This window comes from Fistularia commersonii, chromosome 26, assembly GCF_037954325.1.
Source record: "Fistularia commersonii isolate RoL2024-O1a breed Wild chromosome 26, RoL_Fcom_v1.0, whole genome shotgun sequence".
In the NCBI taxonomy this organism is placed as follows: Eukaryota; Metazoa; Chordata; class Actinopteri; order Syngnathiformes; family Fistulariidae; genus Fistularia; species Fistularia commersonii.
Genome location: NC_141309.1, coordinates 6,198,602 through 6,220,624, shown reverse-complemented (window position 1 = coordinate 6,220,624; position 22,023 = coordinate 6,198,602). Strand labels below are relative to the sequence as shown.

General features: G+C 45.6%; 3 protein-coding genes and 1 long non-coding RNA gene across 19 annotated transcripts in view; 2 read left to right on the top strand and 2 right to left on the bottom strand.

Moving 5' to 3' along the window:
• Positions 1-1,219: 1,219 nt before the first annotated feature.
• On the top strand, positions 1,220-3,398 carry spaw (southpaw). Its single transcript, XM_086174382.1, has 3 exons — positions 1,220-1,469; positions 2,181-2,968; positions 3,067-3,398. The coding sequence occupies exons 1-3, from the start codon at positions 1,220-1,222 to the stop codon at positions 3,217-3,219; spliced, it is 1,191 nt and encodes a 396-aa protein (XP_086030508.1). The 3' UTR covers positions 3,220-3,398.
• Positions 3,399-5,824: 2,426 nt separating this feature from the next.
• Positions 5,825-8,825, bottom strand: LOC147218366 (eukaryotic translation initiation factor 4E-binding protein 1-like). Of its 2 annotated transcripts, none has more exons than XM_086173548.1 (4): positions 8,674-8,825; positions 8,382-8,550; positions 7,451-7,627; positions 5,825-6,445 (listed from the first exon to the last, which is right to left on the bottom strand). In XM_086173548.1, exons 2-4 carry the CDS (start codon positions 8,515-8,517, stop codon positions 6,414-6,416), a joined length of 345 nt encoding a protein of 114 aa, XP_086029674.1. In that variant the 5' UTR covers positions 8,518-8,550; positions 8,674-8,825; the 3' UTR covers positions 5,825-6,413. The 2 variants fall into 2 exon arrangements, with proteins under 2 accessions (XP_086029674.1, XP_086029675.1); XM_086173549.1 differs by having other exon boundaries at positions 8,382-8,546; positions 8,674-8,817.
• Positions 8,826-8,837: 12 nt separating this feature from the next.
• LOC147218365 (uncharacterized) lies at positions 8,838-10,482 on the top strand. Its single transcript, XR_015108783.1, has 2 exons — positions 8,838-8,957; positions 9,098-10,482. It is a non-coding gene; the product is annotated as an uncharacterized LOC147218365 (long non-coding RNA).
• ank1a (ankyrin 1, erythrocytic a) overlaps positions 9,825-22,023 on the bottom strand; it is a 77,320-nt gene continuing 65,121 nt past the window's right edge. For 11 of the 15 annotated variants that reach the window (XM_086173536.1, XM_086173535.1, XM_086173534.1 and 8 more), the window contains 6 exons: positions 20,109-20,751; positions 19,543-19,888; positions 17,503-17,586; positions 16,108-16,260; positions 14,843-14,941; positions 9,825-13,755 (listed from right to left, as the gene is read on the bottom strand). In XM_086173536.1, the coding sequence (XP_086029662.1) occupies positions 14,870-14,941; positions 16,108-16,260; positions 17,503-17,586; positions 19,543-19,888; positions 20,109-20,751 (1,298 nt within the window). In that variant the 3' untranslated portion in view covers positions 9,825-13,755; positions 14,843-14,869. Of the gene's footprint in view, positions 13,756-14,842; positions 14,942-16,107; positions 16,261-17,502; positions 17,587-19,542; positions 19,889-20,108; positions 20,752-22,023 lie in introns of those variants that run through there. The other 4 variants (XM_086173544.1, XM_086173533.1, XM_086173545.1 and 1 more) reach the window with 4 other exon arrangements.

Here is a 22,023-nt window from a genome sequence, read left to right as displayed (position 1 = left end):
GTCAGAAGTGGAAGGAAGGAAATGAGATAGTAATGTTAACATTGCAGTGGTGGTAAATCAATTTTTGGAGGCTTGCTGCACTGCAGAGGCAGATGTTACTGTTTGCCCTTTTTTTGTTAAACATGGCGTGCCCTTTATGTCTTGCGACGATGCTCCTTTTCCCCACACACAGCATGATGTTCGTGGCTCTTCATTCATGCGTTTCCTCCTGTCATAACTTTTCTTTTCTTCAGCTTTTTGAGCATCTAGATTACTTCTTATACCTTTTCAAGTCGGTGGAACCACATTTAAAAAAAAAATGTTGGTGATTAAATATTTGTGCGTGGGATGTTTGCATTCTCAGTCACAAAACTGAAATTAATAAAAACAGATTTCACGTCTTCTATGGCTTCACAGGAGCGACTGAAAGTCCCGGCTTTAAAAAGCATTCAAAAAAAGAGTTTCCCACAGCTGATGTTTTGTGACAGGAGGCATAATTTGGGGAAAAGAACTTCATAGATTTGATTGATTTATATCAGAATATAATTAAGTGTTCATTTCATGTTTCATCTGTGTTTTTAGATACAAAATGTTTCCCGGGAGATGGGACGGTGGCACAGTGGTTAGCACTTCGGCCTCACTGCATGAAGGACCGCGGTCCAACTCCTACAGGGGGACCTTTCTTTGTGGAGTTTGCATGTTTCCTTCGAGTTCTCCTGTTTCCCACAGTCCAAAAACTGGAAAAAATTGTTAAAATTCCCCCGAATGAGTGAGTGAATGGCTGTCTGTCTGTATATGTGGCCCTGCGATTGACTGGTTCAGGGTGTACCTGACTTCCTGCCTCTGAGAGCAGGATAAGCGGCGGGTGATGGATGGATGTTTCCCAGCATTGCTCGGTATATTTATGAGAAAGGCAACCATACAGTCATGATTTGGACCAGACCTGCTGGTCACTCATACAACCTGTTCTAGAAAAACAAACAAACACCCTATAAGAGAATTCAAAGAATTATCATACATGAAGGTGGATGTGAAGTGGGGGTAGGAGGCTGAGGGGACCGTGACCTTGGCCGGCTGGGCTGCGCTGTTCTGTCCTCCGCGGCCCCGCTGGGAGGCCCCCGGGTCTCCGGGGTCATCAAAGGGCAGCTGTCCGCTATAAAAGCGGCCGTCCGGGGCGGCCGCGGCTCCGGACGCACGTCCCACCCTTCCAGACAAACTTTTCCTTTCAAAGGTTGCGGAGATGGGGTTGCAGAGGTCGGTCCTGCTGCCGCTGCTGCTGCTGCTCTGCTCGGATCCGCTGCCCGCGATCGCTGCGTCCGGCCGGCGGACGGAGCACCGCCGACCAGCCGCCGTCGGCTCTCCGCTTCCCCGCGGCGGACCCCCGCATTTCATCATGCAGCTGTACCGGTCCTTCGGTGCGTCCCCGCGGCCGGCGGGCGGCTTCTCACCGCGCACGACCGCCGACTCCATCCTCAGCTTGACGGCCAGCGGTGAGTCCCCGACCATCTTTCAAGTATATTTTAACAAATGAAAAACTTCGCGTATAGAGATCCGAAACGGGAACACGGAAATTGCGGGACCCGAATGTGCGGGACAACACCTGGACAGGTGCGGGGCGCGCTCGCACATCTGGCATTAAAACGCTGACCAGGTGTTCTCAGCCTGTAAAACGCAATTTGTTCCATTATCGGACAGCGTGTTAAACACAAATGTGTTCCATTATCGGACACTGTCTGAAGCACTACCAGATTGAGCCAGCACTTATTCAATGGTAATAATGATAATATACAAAGCCTTTCATTTTTTTCTTCTTTCACTTAAAACATCTGTCGGTGTGGATCGTTGCCAAACCAGCACAATCTTCTTTACCTTGCGCTGTCCTCAGCAGCTCTGCAGCCACTCCGTTATCTGTTATCAGACCCTCTTTTTTGTTGTTTTTTTTTTTTTTTTTTTTTTTTACAACCCAGCAAGTGTCAAAATGCTTATTCAACTTTAAAGGGTTTCTCTGTTTTATGTGAGTGGGTGTGTATATTAGCCCTCAGACAGCCTTACGCAGGGGGGGGTTCAATACACATCCTGTCTGTTCGCCCTCCCACCCCGATGGTTTGACATTTGTCACAGGGGTCTGGTTTGTCCAGAATCCTCGACACCGCCGTCTGATATTTGGGACTCTCCATTAATGTGTATTGCTTTATCTCCAGGATGCCATCAGGCCGGGGAGAAGTGGAGCATTACGTTTGACCTGTCATCCATCTCCGCCAGCAACCTGGTCCAGCTGGCGGAGCTTTGGATCAGACTACCGGCTTTCTCCGCCTCCAAACGCGCCTCCGTGGATTTGCACCACTCCCGAAAACGGAGCTGCAGCGGCAGCGGCGAGTCGTGCCGGGACGAGCGGCTTCTCCTTGGAAGCCTGCGCGGGTCGCCCCGCACCACGGCGTCGTCGTGGAAGGTTTACAATGTCACTTCTCTTTTGAAATACTGGCTCTACCAAGGAGACGTGGAGCGGATCTCCGAAGCTTCGGGAGAGCCCGAGGCCGACAGCGGTAGCGGCGAGGACAGCGAAGCCCTCTTCCGGAATCTTGGAAAGGCACCGGGTATAAACCACCCGACCGCGGAGCGAGTCATGATGGTCATCTTTTTGAAAGATAACCAGCCTCAGGGCGACGCGTACAGTCTTATTCACACAGTGGAAAATTCCAAATACGTCACCAAGGATGGGGTCAAAGGTGACGGCCAAAGCCGACGCCACAAAAGAAACCGTCTGGAGAGGGTGAGACCGGCGGACACGGCCGCACCCTCCGCGCCGCCACCAGCGGAGACCGGCCAGCGGCCGATGTGCAGGAAGGTGGACATGTGGGTGGACTTTGACCACATCGGCTGGGACGAGTGGATTGTGCATCCAAAACGGTACAACGCGTATCGCTGTGAGGGAGACTGTCCCTCTCCTCTGGATGACTCCTTCCATCCAACCAACCACGCATACATGCAGGTAAGACCATTTTTTTTCTGCCTTATTTTTTCAGTTCCCTTTGACTAAATGTTACAAAATCGCAAGGATATCTCCAAACTGCCGACTTCCCTTTGCAGAGTCTCTTGCGACACCATCACCCGGAGAGAGTGTCCTGCCCGTCCTGCGTGCCGACACGCCTCAGCCCGCTCTCCATGCTTTACTACGAGAGCGACGATCTGGCTCTGCGGCATCACGAGGACATGATAGTTGAAGAGTGTGGCTGTCACTGAAGCGCCTGGACTCATACATATACTTATATGTATATGCACATTTCCACATATATATGTATATGTGCGTATGTACACACATGTATGTATGTATGTATATACGGTGTGTATATATATATATATATATATGTGGGTGGGCCATCCACACATAATGGTAATAGTTTTCTCTGAATGTGAAGGAAGAAAACTTTGTGGGGAACATTTAACAATAACATATTTAAATGATATAATGTATATATTGTACATAATGTTAAAACTATATATATATCAAAACTTTATCGTTTGTGTTTTATATATTTTCGGGCACTTAAAGTCACTGAATTTGTGTGATCTAAATAAAAGCATCAAACAATAACTGGCATTTGTCTGTGCGGGCAATTTTGGCAAAATGTATTTATGGCGTGGTGAACACTGACCAATTCAAATCATTAATATCAATTCCTGATGGTCATTATTTAGAAGAACTTGAGATTGCGAAACCTTCACGTCAACAGGAACTTGCTGCTTCCATACACAATTTTGCAAAAAACTGATTTTCTAATTTTTTGAGACTTCTCATGGATTCCTCGTCTGTCTGCCTTCTTTGACCAGCTGACTTTGTAAGGGTTTCTGGTCGCCTCACCTTCGACAAATATCTCGGGCCGTTCACAGATCACATCATCAGGGGTCATTAGGGTCTCTCTCCGACCGGGCGTCTTTTGTTGATTGCGATCTAGCACCGAAAGGCCGAAGTGGTACGACACGGAGGGACGGATCAACGAGGGAGAGAAAAGCAGTAGCGCTTGTTTATTTAGGGGAGGGGGAGAGCGAAGGGGGGCCGCGGGTGTCAGGAAGCAGAGGTGGCAAGGGGAGATTAGACCCCAAACAAACAGAGATTGGTAGGCCAGTGGGACGAGCAAAAATGTGTATATGCCCGGGCTACTGTGGAAGGACGGGGCAGACCGGGAGAGATAACATGAAACCATTCAATCCGCAACTTAAGATCCAAGGCGACGGCAGACAGAGCTCTGCCCCGGCTTACCTTTTCCTTTGGTTGATGTGTTTTCTGAAAAGCATGCTCATTAATGACGCCTGAAAATTAGAAAGTCATTGGAGATGATTATTTTTGGTCGCTTGAAACCGGGGCTGTGTTTGCAGAACCCCTTCATATTCAGGGAGGCTGAGCGGACAGAAATACAGGATAAAACTGAAAGTTATCGAAGCTATGATCATATCTTACACAAAGACTTGATGAATCAAAACGCCGTTATGATTTCATTAATGACTGCAGTGTTCTTTTCTTTTGTTTCACATCAGCACACAAGCGACAAAATGCTGAATTTAAATTAAGAGTGAGCTGAAGTGTGTTTCAACATGCATGAGTGAAAGGTGGGACTGATGTCTATTATAAGGAGGGTGAGGAATAGTGAAAACTTTACGATATTTAGCCGTGCATGTCATAATTCATACACTTAAAACTACACTCAACATTTACTTTTAAAGAAACTAGTGAGGTTCCTTAAAGGCAACCTCAGTCACTTTGTTATTGTCCTATTTGATCAATATTTGTACCAGCTATATGAAGACAATAATAAAATCCCTAAACATATCTTAGTTTGTATAAAATTGTGAGTTTTTCACTCATAGGCCGCCATTATTGTTATGTCACAATACTGTGTGGCGTCATGAAGTTGCGCTGAATTCGTTCCCATTCGTTTTACCCCGTCGTGCAAAAACATGCCATCTGCGCAACCCTTCCTATTCCAACCCGAGAGAGATGGGAACGAGAAGAACACTGAAGATAGAAGTCAAAATCAGCTTCAAAATTAAGACAAACAAACACGCGAAGAAGCAAGAGTCGGCCAAAGCGGCCGGCGATAGCGTGACAACCGCGTTGCCGTGCTGACAGAGCGAGAGCGTCTGTTAAAAGAAGCTCCAGTTTTTGTCATCGGCTGGCACTGTAGATTTATGGACTGCTGTGCTGACTGACCGCACAGATACCCATATACTGTACTGGGTGAAAGTTAACACTACCGGAAAGGCAAAGTTAAACACAACGCAACCTGTATACGTCATCAACCCAGCATACATTACCCTAGTAAAACAATGGGTGCGCCAGTAGGTTATAAATTGTGATTTTTAGCGACACGTTCTAGACAAACATGAAAGCATATTTATGCCAAGTAGTCCTCCCACGTTGGGTTCCTTTTTACTAAAGTAAAAAGACGACGGACAGGGTGAATAAACAAGATCCCGGCACCGGATGAGGTGCTGGTGCACGTTGCCATTTGTTGACAGAGGAAGGAGTTTGTCTTGACTTTGTACAGTTGTATATTGACCCGACTCCATCCAGGCCCCTGGCCGAGGTTATCAGGTGTCACGGAGCCCTTTGAGGAATTTCTCTGGTGTGACAATCACAAGGCGTGCAGGAAACACCAAAGGTCTAGGCAGAAGGTCAAAGAGCAACCCTTTCAAAATTATGGTATAAAATATGAAATTGAAATGAAATCAAAAACTTAATTTAAATTTGATTTTCCCCTCTGTGTTTTGAGGCGGTGTGAACAACACAAGCATGTGCAGACACTGACACATACTGGGGGAAAAAAAAAAAAAAACAATCACAACGGTGTTTGCTTTGATGGCGTTTGCTTTTATTATTTTTGTTACCCTCAAACTGTGAGAAAATCTGTTTCAAAATTCCATTAACAAAATTATTTTCTGTATAATTATTGGGTCATGATTTTTTTTATTTATATAAGATCACACTCAACAATTATATATTAGCTTGAGAAAATTTCAAGGCAATACCTGAAGAAGGGAACGTCAGGAAATGTGTAGAAATAAATACACAGTGAGAGGTTAAACCTTCTGGCATGGTTGTCAGAAACTTAAAGACGTTCAGTTTAAATTAGTTTACATCAGTTGTTAAGAATGACTTTCTTGGTGTTATGTTCTTGTAGGTAAAAATGTTCTATTTAAAAGCCAAGAAAGAAAGGCACGCTTGTTCACACATGAATCGCCTATGAGCTTCGAAGTGGACAGAAAATGTTTCATTAGATTTCTTTGGAGGCCAAACGAGTTAATGAGGAAACGGTTTGAAACACAAAGACATTGGCGTTATCGCCGGCCGACCGCCTTCTTCATGGAATGGACGACGGGAGAAGGTCCTCTTCAGCCTCTCACTGGTAAACCCATCATAAGCTTCGTTCCTGCGCCGTCTAGATGTCCATTTCAAACTGTGCGTCATCGCCTCCAAAACACAAACATCTCAGCGTGAGAAACTCCTCTCAACATTAACAGTCCAGGGATTTCAGGTCGGTTACGGCTCAGCTTTACCGTAATGTAAAACATATATATTAAATGTCATACTGAGCCTTGGCTTACCTAAAAAATAGAAATGTTTGTCGCATTCTACTCTTTACATTTGGATGTGGTTCATCATCTCGGGGTTATTTTTTGTGCTTTTAACAACAGGCTTTTCTACTCATTAGCAAGAAACTACCCCACGAAAATCTGAAATTTGTGAAGATGTATCCAAAATCTGCCACAAAATACCTTGCAAGGATCCAAAATTTACCTTTGACGGGAATTGAGAATTGTTGTTATATATTATATAGTGATTATTTCAATCATATATGAAGGTAAATCACTGCCACCTCTGCTAACTGCATTTAACTTGATGAAGTAAACAACCTAATTGAAGAGCAGGTATCTTTACACTGTTATTAAACAGGGGGAACCCAAACATCATGAAAGTGGCTGTCACTACAGCTTAATGAAATTCAAGAGAAAAATAAGAAAAGTTTACCTCACTAACTAAAACAGACCATACAGGGCCACAGTACAGTCTGTCCTTGGCTATGTTTCTGTAACCGAAGCAGTGAAAAGTAAAAATGCATGGAGGATAGGGTCTCTCTAGGGCCACAAGCTGCATGCTGACAAACAGTCGCAATAGAATCCATTGTCATTATCACGATGAGATCTCTTTCCAACTCATCTGCAAACCTCAACTCTTCTCTTAATAATTGTGATGATGATACACTTGACAATAAAGTCAATGATAACGGAACACGCTGACAGTGACGCCACTCTGCCCAGCGCAGAGATGAAAGCTGACAACAAGTCAAAGGGTCGGCAGACTTTTTTTTGTTGCACAATCTTGAAACTAAATCAGTGAGTGGACTTCAGTGTACTGACTTTGGTTTTTAGAAAAAGTGGTACAAATAACTGATTAAATCATCCAAAAAACACATACCAGCGGTGTTGCCATCCAGCGCCGTCACATTGTTGCACGGCGTTTCTCCGTTTTGGGCATCTTTAGAGGGAGGGCTGGTCACTCCAGGAATGTCAGGGAGACCTCGCGGAGGAGTCTTTGCCACAGGGGAGCTACGACATCCCAGGAGAAATTTTCGGTCGTAGATAATCCTGGTGCCTGCAGGATTGGGGGGAAAAAAAAGTTGGATAAACTTTCAAAAATAACAGAGGGTATTAGCTGATTGTAAACATAGACCTTATATTATGAACCCACTGTAAACAATTAAAGATTGAAAAAGTTGAACATGGTTCAGAAGCCATGGTAAATTGTGAAGTAATTCAAAAAAATGTTTCACAGGATCTTTCGCTCTCTCTCTGTATATAAATGTGTGTGTGTGTGTGTGTGTGTGTGTGTGTGTGTGTGTGTGCAACGTGATCTATTTGCGCAGGACTTTAGAAAATCTACAATACATTAATTTGTGCTGGTTCAGTCAAACGGGCTGAGAGGAGGACCAATGAGAGCGCCTGTTTGCATGTGACGTCACAGCAACCAGGAACAATGGATGTCGCTAGCGTCTTCAAAACAGCTGATAGACCCCCCCCCCCCCCCAAAATACTACTTATAAGACAAAGTGACATGTAAAGTAAAAAAAACACTCGCGTGAGATCAGGGTTTATCCCGCATCTTGGCGTGTGATTGTCAGTTTTTCTCGGGTCTCCTGTGGACCATACTCTTTCTTGCAAACGTTAGCATGTAGCATTAGCCATGCTATGGCTCGCAGCATTAGCAGCGCGCCTCATGGTCTATTATGGAGATGAAGAAAAGGGGTCTCCGTCTCCACACGCTCACAGAAACTCGGACCGACGGCAAAGAAATTACCGCGGGCACCACGTAGGAGGTGTTCGGAAGGCGTACGACAAACAATACACACCGCCCGGGGTGGTGCTGAACAGGGTCCCCCCAGGAGTGGTGGAGTAGTCATGGGGCATGTGCTCCGCATCGGTGATGGTCACCCTCCTGGTCGACGGAATCGCCTTTGCAGTGGTCGTCTGGCAGCCAGTAGACATCTTCTCAGATAAAAATGAACCGTGTCTGGCTAACTGGAGGACATGGAGACAAGAGGAAAGCCCAGGGTTTAAGAACAACAACTCGCACCACGCCTGGGCTCTGGTGTTTGTCTGGACACGGCGGCGACTGTCCCGGCATAAAGAAAAGGGATGTACCTGTTTTTCATGAGTGCAATAGATTAAAGTTTGTAACTAAAAGGTCACATTACAACATGTGGCCTCTCTCTCTTTCTCTCCCAGGTGTCCTCCAGGCTCTTTGTGCGAAGGACCTGAGCACACGTCCTTCCACCTGCACACCAGCCAGGAGACAGACTGCACGGCGAGAAGCTGCACAAGAGGAGAAAGCGATGTTATAGCGCCCTCTAGTGGTAGAAGAAGGCAATGCCGGTTTTGCACCAGGTTCAGTTCCAAGTATATAATCAACAGAAACATAATAATATGTAAGTTCTTGTAAAATTATAAATCATCAGTAAGAATATTTATAGAACACTTTCCATCAAATTGCAAAGTAGAAGTAAGATGGGTTAAGAGTATGACACAAACAATAAAATTCATTCACCCTGTCTTACGTGGCACAAAGGAGTTAGAAGCCTCCAGTGAACCCACAGTTTTTTTTGGACTTTGGGAGGAAATCGGAGGAAACCGAGGTGAACAGAGGGAGAATTCTACATAGAAAAGGCCCTCCTGTCCAGATAGAAACAGGAACCTTCTTGCTGTGAGGCGGATTTGCTAATCTCTACACCACCGTGTCATCCAGAGGGGGCAGGATGAAAAACAGAAACAGGAACTAACTCAAACAAACACCTCCCAGGACTCGAACACCACAACAAACAGGCGGGTCTTCAGCTTTACTTTAAAGAATCAACAAAGCAGGTCCTGCCCGATGTCAAGAAACAGACTGTTCCACAATGTAGGTGCAAGAAAAGAATTGACCCTCTCACCCACAGTCTTTTTCCGGACGCAGTGCACATCCAAGGCTCCACCAAGTGAGATAGATAAGATGGTGCAATGCCACTGACTATTTTATGGGTGAGAAAGCAGCTAAAATCAGCTGTCGCCCAAACAAGAAGCCAGTAGAATAATGTGTTCAAATTCACCTGCTCCGAACACGAGAACATGGGCTGCCACATTCTGGACAGCTTGCAGCCCTTCAGACGCTCTTCTTAGGCAACCTGGATAAATGGACATCACAATAATCGAGTCACGATGTCACAAATGCACAGATCAAAAGGTCTGCTAACAATGCTTGTGCTCGCGTACACGTAAGTGTTAAGTGTTGCACAAAAAAAAGGCATACACACTGCAAGGGCATTTCATTTCTTTATTAAGTTTGTAAATGTTGAGCTGGTGTACAGAGTAAGTTGTCAATAGATGTCCTTGGATTTAGGTTGAATTAAAAGGATTTTACATGTTCATTTTAAATTCATGTTTGACTCCTCATTACAATAAAAACAGCAAAACAATTTAAAATACCCACAAGACCCCTTTTTTGTCCCCAGGTTGCAGGCAATACCCAGAACTCAACAGTCTCTTGGTAGCTACAGCTGTATGATGCTAAAAGTACATCCATAACATAACTAGAGTCCCAGTTGACAAGTAAGGGTGCATAGCATTCTAAGTAAATATATATATATATATATATATATTTTCATAAATTTCATATATATATATGTATATATACATATATATATACACACATACATATATATATATATATATATGTCTATATATCCATTTATGTTAAAAACATTTTCTGTGCATGTGTGCATTTGCATTCCTTAGTATTGAGTAATATGCTATTGCGTTAATAATGTCTTCAATCCATTCTAAAAGGAATATACACGTGTTCTCTAGTTTTTGCAACAGTTAATATTTTTGCATGACCTTGGTTGATGGCATCTTGTCAGTAGTCCCTCAGCGCAGGGCTTCCCGTCAGTAATATCGCTGTCGTGTTCACTCGTCCCTCCGCTTGCACTTAACCTCAGTCCAATCCACATTCATAGTGTCACCGCGTGGAAGCCTCGGAATTCACTCATTCTTATATTTGGTAGTGGATCGGGGTGGGGAGGTGGGGGTGGGTGGGCTGTGTTGAGGAAAAATGCGTGTCATCTTGAAAGACTAGCCATCCAAGCCACCAAGATTCCCCACAATTCCATCCCGCTTCGCCGCTGCACCCAAACTCCAACCCTGACTTCAACGGCGAATTGAGAAAGGCCTCTTGCGTCAGAGACGAATCTACCCGCTCCATAGATACGAGCACTTAGAGAGTTAACCGTGTGCTTGACATTAGGGGCAAGTACGCCTTTACACTGCGGCGCTTTTGACATCTATCTTTTTGTGTCTGATGGAATAGATAATTAAATCAAATGCAAAGATGGGTACGGTAGTTGAAAATCAAACAAAACTTCCCTCGCTCATAACACATGAGATTTAAACATTTTGCCATGAAATTATTTGGGGATGGACAGTAGATATTGAGTTAAAACAACATAGCATACTCTAATCTACTGTACAAAGCTGATACACATGACTACTCGTAACAAGTCTAACAGCATACCAAGACTTTACATTCATCATCTCTGGCTGGAAAGCCCTACTAATTCAACACATAAAGAATGGGTATTTATTGCAACTTATTGTTTTTTTTCTGAGATATAATTTTTTATAGTTAATCTTTCAAGGCCAAACATATTATTTAAATATAAATGCATAGGAAATGTAGGAAATGGATATAATGAAGAATGGCACAATTAGGTTATTGAGGTAAAACAATTCTTAAAAAATACGTGAGTTTGAACTTCTGCTATAATCTGTGAGCCTCTGCTCATCGCCCTCTCGCACGTTTACTCCTCGTGATATTTTTACAACCGCGACATCTCCCCGTATCCTGGACGGGATGTTACAGTCTCTCTCGCTCTCTCTCTCCGACACGCACACACACACGCGCACACACACACACACACACACACACACACACACACTTTCAAGGTTACTATGAATGTTCAGGTTGAAAAACTATAATTAAACACACATCCTTTCATTAACAATAACAAAAACCAAACACTGGGCACTCGACATGTTTGCCCCCCGCCCCGTTCCCCCAGTTGGTTTAAATACACACTAAATTTTATGAGAAAAATATAAATAGAAAACAACTATTCTTGTAAAATAATTCTTAAATTGTACACGTTTTCTTCATTAAGGAGGCAACGTGATTGGATAGGAGCTCCTAATGTACTGACATCATCTCGCAGAGGAATTAATCTGCGACAAAGAGATTAAAAGTTCCAGTTTCAGAGGAACGTGAATACTGATTCGAGCATTCTTCCTCTCCGTCTCGCCACGGCACGCAGTCACCCACACTCACGCACTTTTACTTCATGTAAGCACTTATTGCTTCCTCTGTTAAGAAACCAAATAATGAAAAAAACAAGACATAATCATAACAAAAAAAGGGAGTTAAAACAACAGACACACACTTTGGAAGAGGGTCAGGCTCACAGTTGTGGGTCAGTATTACAGTTTCTCATCACAGTGATTGGTGACTGAATGACTGTCTTTGCTATACGCCTGACAAAGTTGCCACAGAGACAAACATCATGGCTCAACACGTCCTCGACTCTCGACGCAACCCTCTCTCTCCGGCCGATTTCTCATCTCTCACCGAGTCAAACCGCTGATCTGCGTCTCCAGCTACTCACCCCGCTCAGGTGCCGTCCCGTGGTCGTAGTGACAGCGTAAATGATTTCACTTCATGGCTGATGGTCTCAGAAACTGCGCGATGGGGTGCGATAAACGCTAGGAGTCGGAGGTGAAAGTCTGTCTCCTGCTGGAGGTGGACAGGACTGCTACATCTACTCGGAGGCCGAATGGAGTGACGGGAGGGCGGGGGGTGAGGCAGTAGAGGTGAGATTGAAGGTGAAGTGAGGTACTGGGGTTTTGGCTCAGACACACATCTAATAAACGCAAATTCTCACAAGGATACGACACAAAAAAAGGCAGAGGAGTGGGATGGTAGAGGGTTAATCTGTCATAGACATCTGTTAACTCTTACTGCCACCCTCTCCACGAGGCAAAGCGCTTTGAGGGCCAGGATGGCAGTCACCGCAGGAACCTGCTCCCCGCAGCCCAAAACCTAGAATTTATCATTGATTTACAATATGCCCTCCCCTCTATGCATTGATATGTTAAAAGCGGAGGGTAAAAAGCACGTGGGAAGCACAAAGGAAAAAAACAAAAAACAAAAGCGGAAAATAAACGACAACCCGACACGCAAAAATCTGACGTTTTAAAAACAGGCAGAGCGACACGACATTGGCATGTTCTTGTATCTACAAAGATATATAGAATTATATATAGGTTCAGACCGAACAAATGAAACCAAAGGAAAAACAGGGAGGGATTCCATATGTACCTGAAACTGCAGCATCAGTAGCATCATCACGTAGAGAGGAAGTTATAAACAACACGGGTAACACACAGTCAGGTAGAGCATCTTGGTGCATACGATATATATATACAACACGGATATCCTCGGGTGATAGGTGTAGCTTCACTGGACTCGGAGAACACCGGGACAGAGCGGATCTTTGCTTGTGATGCTGTTTGCTGGAGAGTTTGTGGCCGGGAAGAGGGGAAGGTACCTGTTGCCTAGAGACTATGTATTTCTTCTTATCCGCCCTCCTTTTTTTTTTTTTAATCTTATTTTTGATATTTCCCTGTTATTTTTCCAAAACGGGCCCAGTGATTGATCACGGCCTGTATTGCATGCCTGTTCCCCCCTCCCCGCCGTCCCCCCAGTGTTTCTAGTTAAAGACAGGCCATGCGGCAGCAGTCGCTCATGCTGACACGGATAACAGGAAGCACGTTTTGGTTGCTAAATTGTTTTTTTTTTTTTTTTTTTGTTCATTTGTTTTTTTTTTCCGTTTGTTTTATATGAAATCATGCTTCTAGCCTAATAGTTTGATGTTTTTTTTGTTTTTTTTTTGTTGTTGTCCCATGAGTTAATAATTGGAAAAAAAAAAAAGATAATAAAAACTACAAGTAAATCCATGTCTTTCTCCGGTGCGCGCTGAAAGTCAGCATAACCGCTGCAGTTGTCGATGTGTCGGTGTGTGTGTCCGGTGCCGTTTTCATTTATGCCTGTTCCGTTTTGATAGTGTTCTTCCTCCAGGCGGCTGCTGGTCATGTGTCCATGTAGGATGTTTTTGGTGAAGGGGTTGAATCCTGCGGAGAGGTCTGTGGAAAGAAACACAACGCGCTGATTCAGGTCACCGAAACCTCCTCTGAGCATCGAGCATGCACGTCGCAACAGCTCAGAGTACATGTGAGCATTTTGAGTCAAAGATTTGCTTTTTTTTAATTTATTTTGGCTCATCCGATCTCCCGCCGATTGATGAGAAAAATCAGGTCAGATTATAGTGAAACATGCTAAGAGTACATTAAATCTGCAAAGCAAGCAAAGTACTAATGGTGTGCAGACGTGGTTTAATACTAAGCGTGTTAAGTCCTGTGTTAAAATGGGCAACACATATGTATAAACATACACACACACACACACAAAATGGCAAAAATGATCAAATCTTACAGAAGAACTGGCTGTGCAGTTTTGAGAATGGACACACTTTCTGCTCTAAGAACGTTGTTTTTTTTCAGCAGGTCACTACCATGCGTGATTTGCCGGCCTGCTTTGGTAGAATGCCTTTCTGCGTCACAGCTAAATAGCTAAGGAATTACATTTATAGCTTGTTCACAAAAGCTATCAGAATTTTAGCAAAAAATAAACAAACACACAAAAAAAACCCCACCCAATGTGTTCACTGTGTACATATGAATAATTTAAAACATAATTCCACACATTTATGCTACATCTCCAGAAAGGTAAAAGACCAGGTCTCTATTATGTGTGTGTGTGTGTGTGTGTGTGTGTGTGTGTGTGTGTGTGATATACACACACATATTCCAATCAGTGCAATTGTTGGGAAATCTACTCCGTAAATTTATGATGGAAAAAACATTTCTGACTCATAAAAGATTGTTACATCTGCTTATCACGCATCAGTAGCACTGATCTGGATATCTTTATATCATATATCATTTTGTGTCATATTGTATCATATCAAGTGATTGTATTTTGGATAGTTTTGAGGATATTTAGGAAGCAATTAGTTGCTTTAAGTTTGATGGGTTACTTTGCTGTGCCAGCATGACGTTACGTTTCATTAGTAGTGATTTGAAATTACATTCAGATGCATTTAATCCAGGGAATCTGGATTAAATGGTCTTGCCCACAGGTCAGATGAGGCCCAGTGGGTCAGTCCCGTACCTGCGGGAATGCAGCGCTCAGTCTGCCTCACTGCTTAACTCTCCGCAGACTGGCACATTTCACTATTTGAGCACCTTTCTTCATATCCACAGTATCGGGCTAAATCGGGGGAGGGTGGGGAGAAAGGAAGGAGAAGGGATTGCAGCAGAAGAGGGTGGGATGACAAGGGGGAAACAAAAGGTTGAGGGAATGTTAGTAAAGGACAAAGTTGAAGGGGGAATGCAAAGAGTGGGGTTGGCAGAGAAGAAAAATCAGATAAGGAATAATGGGCGGGAAAAAGTTTCATAAGAGGTGAGAGAATAACAGGTAACACGAAGGGAGGAGAAAAAAGGAAGACAAGAAAGGGGGGATTTTATGTTGAAACAGTAAAGCTAGGACAGAAGTGATGGGCAAACTGTTGGAAAGACAGCTGAAGAAACATCTATAGTGGTAAATATTCCCTGCTTTGGATTGCAGTTCTGATTTCTTGAGCAGGTGGGATGGCGTGCTAAGAAATCGCAAGACAAAATATTGTGCACCGAAACGTCACAATCACAACAAAACATTGTTTCTATCGATAGCATAGATACTCTCGCCCGGATCTGCAGCCATTTGCCGTGTCATGTTGTTTAGAGGAAAAGTTGGAGGGTTTAAATGATGATGAGGCACACAGTCACGTTAGAAGCACCACATGTTTTTAATGAAGGTAGAAGAGACAGAGGATTCGTCCCCTCGCACGTCCGATGGGGACAGAAGAGTGCACGGTCAGTTTAACCCGGTGAAAAACACGTGAGCTGCAGGCGAAGTGTGGGGATGATGAGCGGTGGATGCAGGACTAATGACAATGAAACAATGTGGGTTCATTTGTTTCAGTTGCATGCAAAACAGCAGGTAGGTCCATTTGAGCAGAGATTAAATAAATAATAAAAAAAAAAAAGACCACTCCAACAAATTATCAAACACACTTCACTCTCCTCTTATGGTTTGTGACCATGACCACATTTGACTATGCGGATGCAGAAGAGATGGAGAGTACTCGTGCAAACGATGTGTTGAAGCCCCGTGCGAGTTAATCTACCTAGCGGCTTTAGGAGGAAACTGAAAAATCCGAATTGCTGAGACATCTTAAAGAAGATTCCCCTCTTGACTGTCACCGAGGTAAAGGTGTAGTGTAGCTGAAAAATCCCCACGTCAGAAGCTTTTGAACGCAGTCCATTTGGGCTCTAACGGCTCCCTGCACGTCACTATGAACGACACCCTCGGCTGCTCGCCGATCAAAAGCCCACCTTGCTGCTGTCACGGCCCAAGATGGCGTAGCTCATGAACTGCTCGGGATCGACCTCCAGCTCGTTGGCGTCCTGGAGAGATCCCTCCACGGTCAGCTCCTGAACCCCCTCCTCGCCGGAGCCTTTACCTCTACGTACAACCTTACGAACAATCTGTTGCAGACACAGACTGATGAGTGCAATCCCAGAAGATACAATATACATACAGTATATCATATATACATATATACATTTCAAGTCAATTAATGATGTTCTAAAAGCTTTGAATCGCTCGGCTCATTTAACACAAAAAGCAGATTTGTATTTCTAAATATGTGGTTTTAGCGGGTGTTTTTATTGAGCATCGGTGTTTAGAAGGTATATAGGGACTGAATGACAAAGAGGATACAGGGTGCGTGTGATGGCCTGCCATGGAAATGAAATGCTTGGCAATAGTTAAGTCATTCACTGAATAAGGGAAAAAAAACCTATACACTCAAGGGTACTTCTCAATTCTGTCGTACTCTGGCCTGTATAGATGAATAAAAGTGTTGGAAACGGGAACAATGCACAGATCTAGATCACTAACTAGAACGTTGCGCATCTTGCGCCGTCTTCAGCTGGATCTGTGTGAAGCCTGCGGTTACTCTCGGGGACGGAAACACGCCGACGTACCCGACAGTAAGAAAAGGAAAATATTGTCTGTTCTCCTGCGGGAATGAGCCGTTTTTGTAGCAAAACAAAGAAAAGCCCCATAAGAGATACCGCATCCAATTTTTGTTATTTGTTTGCAATGGCGTTCCCTTCAGGTGACCGGCAGCTGCATCGGCTGTTGGCAAATACGCTCGCATAAACGTAAACGCGTGTTTATGATGGTTTGCAGGGCGGAGTTGAAGACGGGATTCACACGTTTCCAATGTGAAATAAGCTGTCGTCAATCTGTCCGCTGTTTGTGGAGAAAAATCTCCTCAGGAGCGGGTCTGGCAGCTGGTCTTCGGCAGTGCGGCAGATGCAGCAGATTTTTTTTTCCCTCCTCATCCACATCTTCTGCAGACAGCTGCACTTAAAATGGCCGTGGCTTATGATCGAATCCGTGTAGTAACATTTACCTCCTTTCTTCCCTCTCCTTACCAATCTACCATATCCGTGACGATGATGTTAATCATCGGTCGATCTTTAAACGACCTCGTCGTACGGAAAACCTCTGCAGTTGAATAAACACACGAAGCCAAACATGAACGTTTGCTGAACGGCAAGCAGTGACGTTTTAATAATCCAAAATAAAAGTTTTTGTACTCGTATTTTGGTCGTTTACGCGTAGATGGGTGTGATTTGTGAAAGGATGTGCGTGAGAAAAAAGGCATCGTGTAAAAAAAAACAAAACTGCATTAAACCGTATAAAAAAAAAGAACCGACCTTTTTGGTGATGATGTTTCCATGTTCATCGGTGAAGTGCTCCTCGCTGACTTGTTCCCCGGGAAGATCTTCCACCTCATCACCCTGCGGACATGTTAGTATGTCTCAAAAAAAATTGGAGCGTCACCGCTTTCGGCGCGGGAACCATTTAAAGTATTAAGCTGAGGACAGCGTTTTTCTCGACGTAAACGGCCGAGCTAAACCTCGGAGTATGCTTGTATTAGCCGGTTGGATGAAAGAGAGGAGGGCGGGTTCAACCCCGGTAATTTATGGGCCCAAAGGGTGTTGTCACCGTGTCGGAATCTTCATGCCGTACGTAACTGTCTCGCTGGAAACACAGAAGGGCAGATGAATGGCAGATCGGCGGCAGAGGGGATGCGGTTGGAAGCTTGTAAATCCAGAGGCTGAGTTCGCTAATGTTTGCTCTCAGACCGATTACCGCTAATGATAGTGGCCAGGGGTCAAGACAAACACTTTTACAACACCACGGATTTTAGCATCTCTATTTATAAGTTCCCTGGGCTCACCCGTTGGTCTATTTGAATGGAAAATCCAAAATAATCTGTGTTAGTCGGTCACTTGACAAAGACAAACAGCCTATATGTAAACAGACGTTATGACCGGGAAGCGATCTTATATATCAGAATCCAAACAGTGTCAGATCCAAACAAACTTTCGACTTCCGTCCCCCCTCAGCCTTTGCTTGTTTGCGGCCAGAACATTTCCACGAATGCGTGCTTTCCCGCTCATGTTTGTCGATGGTACCTTCAGAATGACTCTTCGTCGTACCACCCTGGTGGTGACGTTCTCCTCTTCGTCGACCGCCCCCTCCACTTCGCCGAGCTCGCGGTCCAGCTGATTGTGAATGTAGGTGAGCACGGAGCGCACGGAGCCGCTGGCTATGTGGAGGACATTCTGACAGCTGATGACCAGGAAAGCCAGCAGCACGCAGCTGAAGAGGAGCTCGGTCACCAGGGCCCACATGGCCGGAGTTTGACGACTGACAAATCCACACGGTCCCGGCGCGTTCGCTCAACTACACCCTCCCCTCGGCCGAGAAAGAAGGTAACAGCTGCAGTCCTCGGCCCTCCGTCTGGTTTGCATTTGTCTCTTTCAGCTCATGTCCTTCCTCCACAAGCCAGGGCAGCGGGCCCTTTCCTCAGAACCGTATCCCCCCCCCCCTCTGTCGAGTCAGGAGTGGCGAGTTTATGGCCAGCAAACGCAACCTTGGAAAGTTTCTATTCCCTCCTCTCTGTCTTTCGGACCACGTGATCGCCGGGCTTTAAATACCCCTGGTGACTTCTGTGACACCGTACGCTGAGGGCGAAAGCGCCGAGGAACTAACGTCCTGACGTCCTCGAGAAAATCCGTCCGTAAACCCCCCTCTCTTGTATATCAACAACGCGCACAAAATTATGTAGAACAACACATTTCGTCCAAAAGACGGTTACGTCTTGTCTTCAGTGAGAAAACACGTTATCGCCGAGCCCACGGAGGCGGCAGAAGGAGTTCTATTTCTGCTCCCGCAAACTTTGGCGGCTCGGATTGTCCTCGCTGGTGCCAGAGGTCGGTGCCGTGTCAGAAACACGTGGGAGCAGGCGGGGAGGGGTCCGTGTAACATGAGCGGGACGGCGGGAATGTTTGCTATATTTGGCGATTCGTGCTGTCCGTGCCCATCTTCGGCTTGACCCCGATCGATATTTATTTTTATATTTTCGAGTATCGTCTCATGAATATTCTAATTATTATCAGAATTTTGATTTTGATATGGAATTTATTGCTCTTCGTGTATTATAACAAAAGTCACTGTTCTAATGTAATTGGTAGTAGCGCTCTGTTACAAGCATGATCGGAATGTTGGCAGTTTTGCACTTTAGGCTACATATATATAGAATATATGAACATATACAATGTTACAATGTTAAATGCGGCAGTAAGGTGAAAAAAAAACTATACTTTGTACCAAGAAAGATTTTTTTTTGTGGAATTGGTCTTGGGGACCACTTTTAGGAGATAAAGAAAAAATGCAGGATTCCTCACCTGGCCTTTGAGGCGCACGTCATCCCAGGCCCTCAAGTCTGGCACTCTATGCGGGAAGCCCAAACCCTTCTCGAATGGTTGTGTACCTCGGAAATGTCCCCGTAGGATCTCAGAGTGCCCCATGTCCCTCACAGGCTGCAGCAAAGCCTCCTGAGACCCGTGGGACTGTTCCCTGTCCACGGTGTTACACACCGTTGACATCATAACGTCACCGGCCTGTTTGGAAGCAGGCTGGTTGCCGGCCCACACCTGAGGGTCGGTGACAGGGATCCAGCCGGGGCCGGTCTGCTCCTGCAGGTATGAAAGGAAAGAGCCACCCCCACCTCCATTTCCACCATTGCTTGACCTGGAAGAAAAAGGAAAGCCCCGAGGATGACGAGTACGGCATCATACCGAGCGTCCGAGCGAGGCGGCGGTCATTTTTGCAGAATTTGTCATTATTGTTATTTTTTGCAAAGCATCGCGAGAACCGCGAAAAAACAAACAAACAAACCATACGCCGTGTCCGTAAATGACAAAGAAACATCAGCTATCTTCCGTGTTCTGGCGCATGCAACGAGACTGACCTCTCTCCGTTCCGGTCTGCGACGCAGCTCAGACCAGGTGATTCGCTCAGGCGGGCGTACACCCTTTGCTGTCCTGTAACAAGAGAAAGTCCGTCCTCTGAGCCCGTCCCTCGTCCTCCGCCTCCTCCTCCAGCTCCATTCCCACCAGTCGTACTAGTAAGAACTGATGCCTCCGAACTTGCCTCTGACCCCTGACCATTGTTCAGACCGTTAAGATTGATCCCGGCGATGGTGCCCCCGAGCGAGGCTGGCGTGGCAGTGCTGAGAGAGTCAATGCCCATCTCTGAATCGTCTTCCGGCAGCTCAATGGAGCCACTCAGCACCCCGCCCCCTCCGCTGGCAGCACTGGCCCGACTGGCCGGCCGGCCCAGACTTCCGTAGGGTAGCCCCAGCAGACCCTCTGAGTCATCTGCATTGCTGCACTCCAGTGAGGAGTCCTCCACGGGCACAAGGGAGGGGCTGTTACCTGAGGGCCACACCTGTACATCTGACATCTCCATAAGGGTGTCCTCCTCTGTGGTGGCAATGGGTGCACAGTCCAGACTGGAGACTTCCTGCCAGTATGGCTCAGAGCCCAGTGGGGAGGGCAGGATGTACTGCATGGAGGCCGGGGAGAGAAGCTCTTCCTGTGCGAGACCGTAACCTGGAGCGAGACAGAGAGAGGCACGCTGACACCGGCCCCCCCGCCTCGCTCCCCACCTCGCCCCCGCTGCACCGGGACCCTGGGAGGGGGTAAGCGCCCCTGCCCAGGAGCTGGGCATCTAGAGGGGGGAGCAGAGGAGGCTGAAGGGACAAAATGGGAAAAGAGTGGGAAGGGAAAAAGGGACAGGGCCAAGACAATAGGAGCTGGAACAAAAGGTGCAGAGAGCTAAAGACGTTAAAGCGGAGTCAGCTTGTAGAAGAGCGAGTTTCAAGCTCAGTCAGCCAATGCCAATGGTGGAACGAGCAGCGGCAGCAGCAGACACAGCCGGACGGACCCAGAGGTTGAGACTGAGGTCCGGGCCCAACAGTAAGTGATGCTGCTCTGCTGGCTGCCACCTGCAGGGAGACGGACAGGAGTTACTGCCTCTGCGCCCCCAACCTGAGGCCGGGACGCACGCCTGTCCGGGAGGGACGCACGGTCACGCCAACACATGCCTCGGATTCGGTCTCCCGGTTCGAGCTTCACACACGACACGCGTACTCTCATTCAGTCCGGCATGCTTTCACCTTCACTCAGAAACAGGCAGGATGTTATCATAGTCAGGCTGAAGAACATGCACTCAGGCAAACTCATCCGCAACTCACACACACGCACACACACACACACACACACACATGCTCCCACATTTCTTTCTTCTTCTAGAATGCAGTTAGTCATGGCTCAGCTGTATAAACCAAATTGGACGGGATTTACACACAAACAGGAGACTCTCCGGTCCACAAAGTTCCTACTTCGATCGTGCATTTGAATGCATCAGAGAAAAATAATTTGGAGCAGAAGTGCACGATGCTTAAGGGTCATGGACTCAGGTCACTCCCACATTTCCATTAATAAACAATGTCGTAGGCAGTCCTAGCATGACATGTCGCAACAGCGGAACAATTATTATAAGTCTCTCTTCTAATAACTAGAATAGCAAAGACACATTTTGCTATTGATGCAGAAAATTGCTAAGAAACATATTATATAGATAATCTGACGCTACAACGAATACCAAGCTTTGAACATCTTGTATAACTTGATCTTGCAAAAAAAAAAGTCATCCTACACTGAACATTTTGATGAATGATGATGTAAGAAAAATTAAAAAATGAATGTTACCATGGATGCAGCTTATACAAAATAAGTCATTAACCGAAAAAGGAAAAGGGAGATGCAGCAGGGCATATTGAAGGTAGATTGATTGACAGGAGACAGTTCCCTTCTGCAAAA

Bases quoted from the DNA above. Each gene is read 5' to 3' on its own strand.
- spaw (XM_086174382.1), top strand. From the start codon at position 1,220: ATGGGGTTGCAGAGGTCGGTCCTGCTGCCGCTGCTGCTGCTGCTCTGC. The intron at 1,470-2,180 runs GTGAGTCCCCGA...CTTTATCTCCAG, and splicing joins CCTCAGCTTGACGGCCAGCG to GATGCCATCAGGCCGGGGAG. The intron at 2,969-3,066 runs GTAAGACCATTT...TTCCCTTTGCAG, and splicing joins CCAACCACGCATACATGCAG to AGTCTCTTGCGACACCATCA.
- LOC147218366 (XM_086173548.1), bottom strand. From the start codon at position 8,517: ATGTCTACTGGCTGCCAGACGACCACTGCAAAGGCGATTCCGTCGACC. The intron at 7,628-8,381 runs GTGTGTATTGTT...CCAATCCTGCAG, and splicing joins GTTCAGCACCACCCCGGGCG to GCACCAGGATTATCTACGAC. The intron at 6,446-7,450 runs GTATGTGTTTTT...TGTGTTTTGGAG, and splicing joins GCTGGATGGCAACACCGCTG to GCGATGACGCACAGTTTGAA.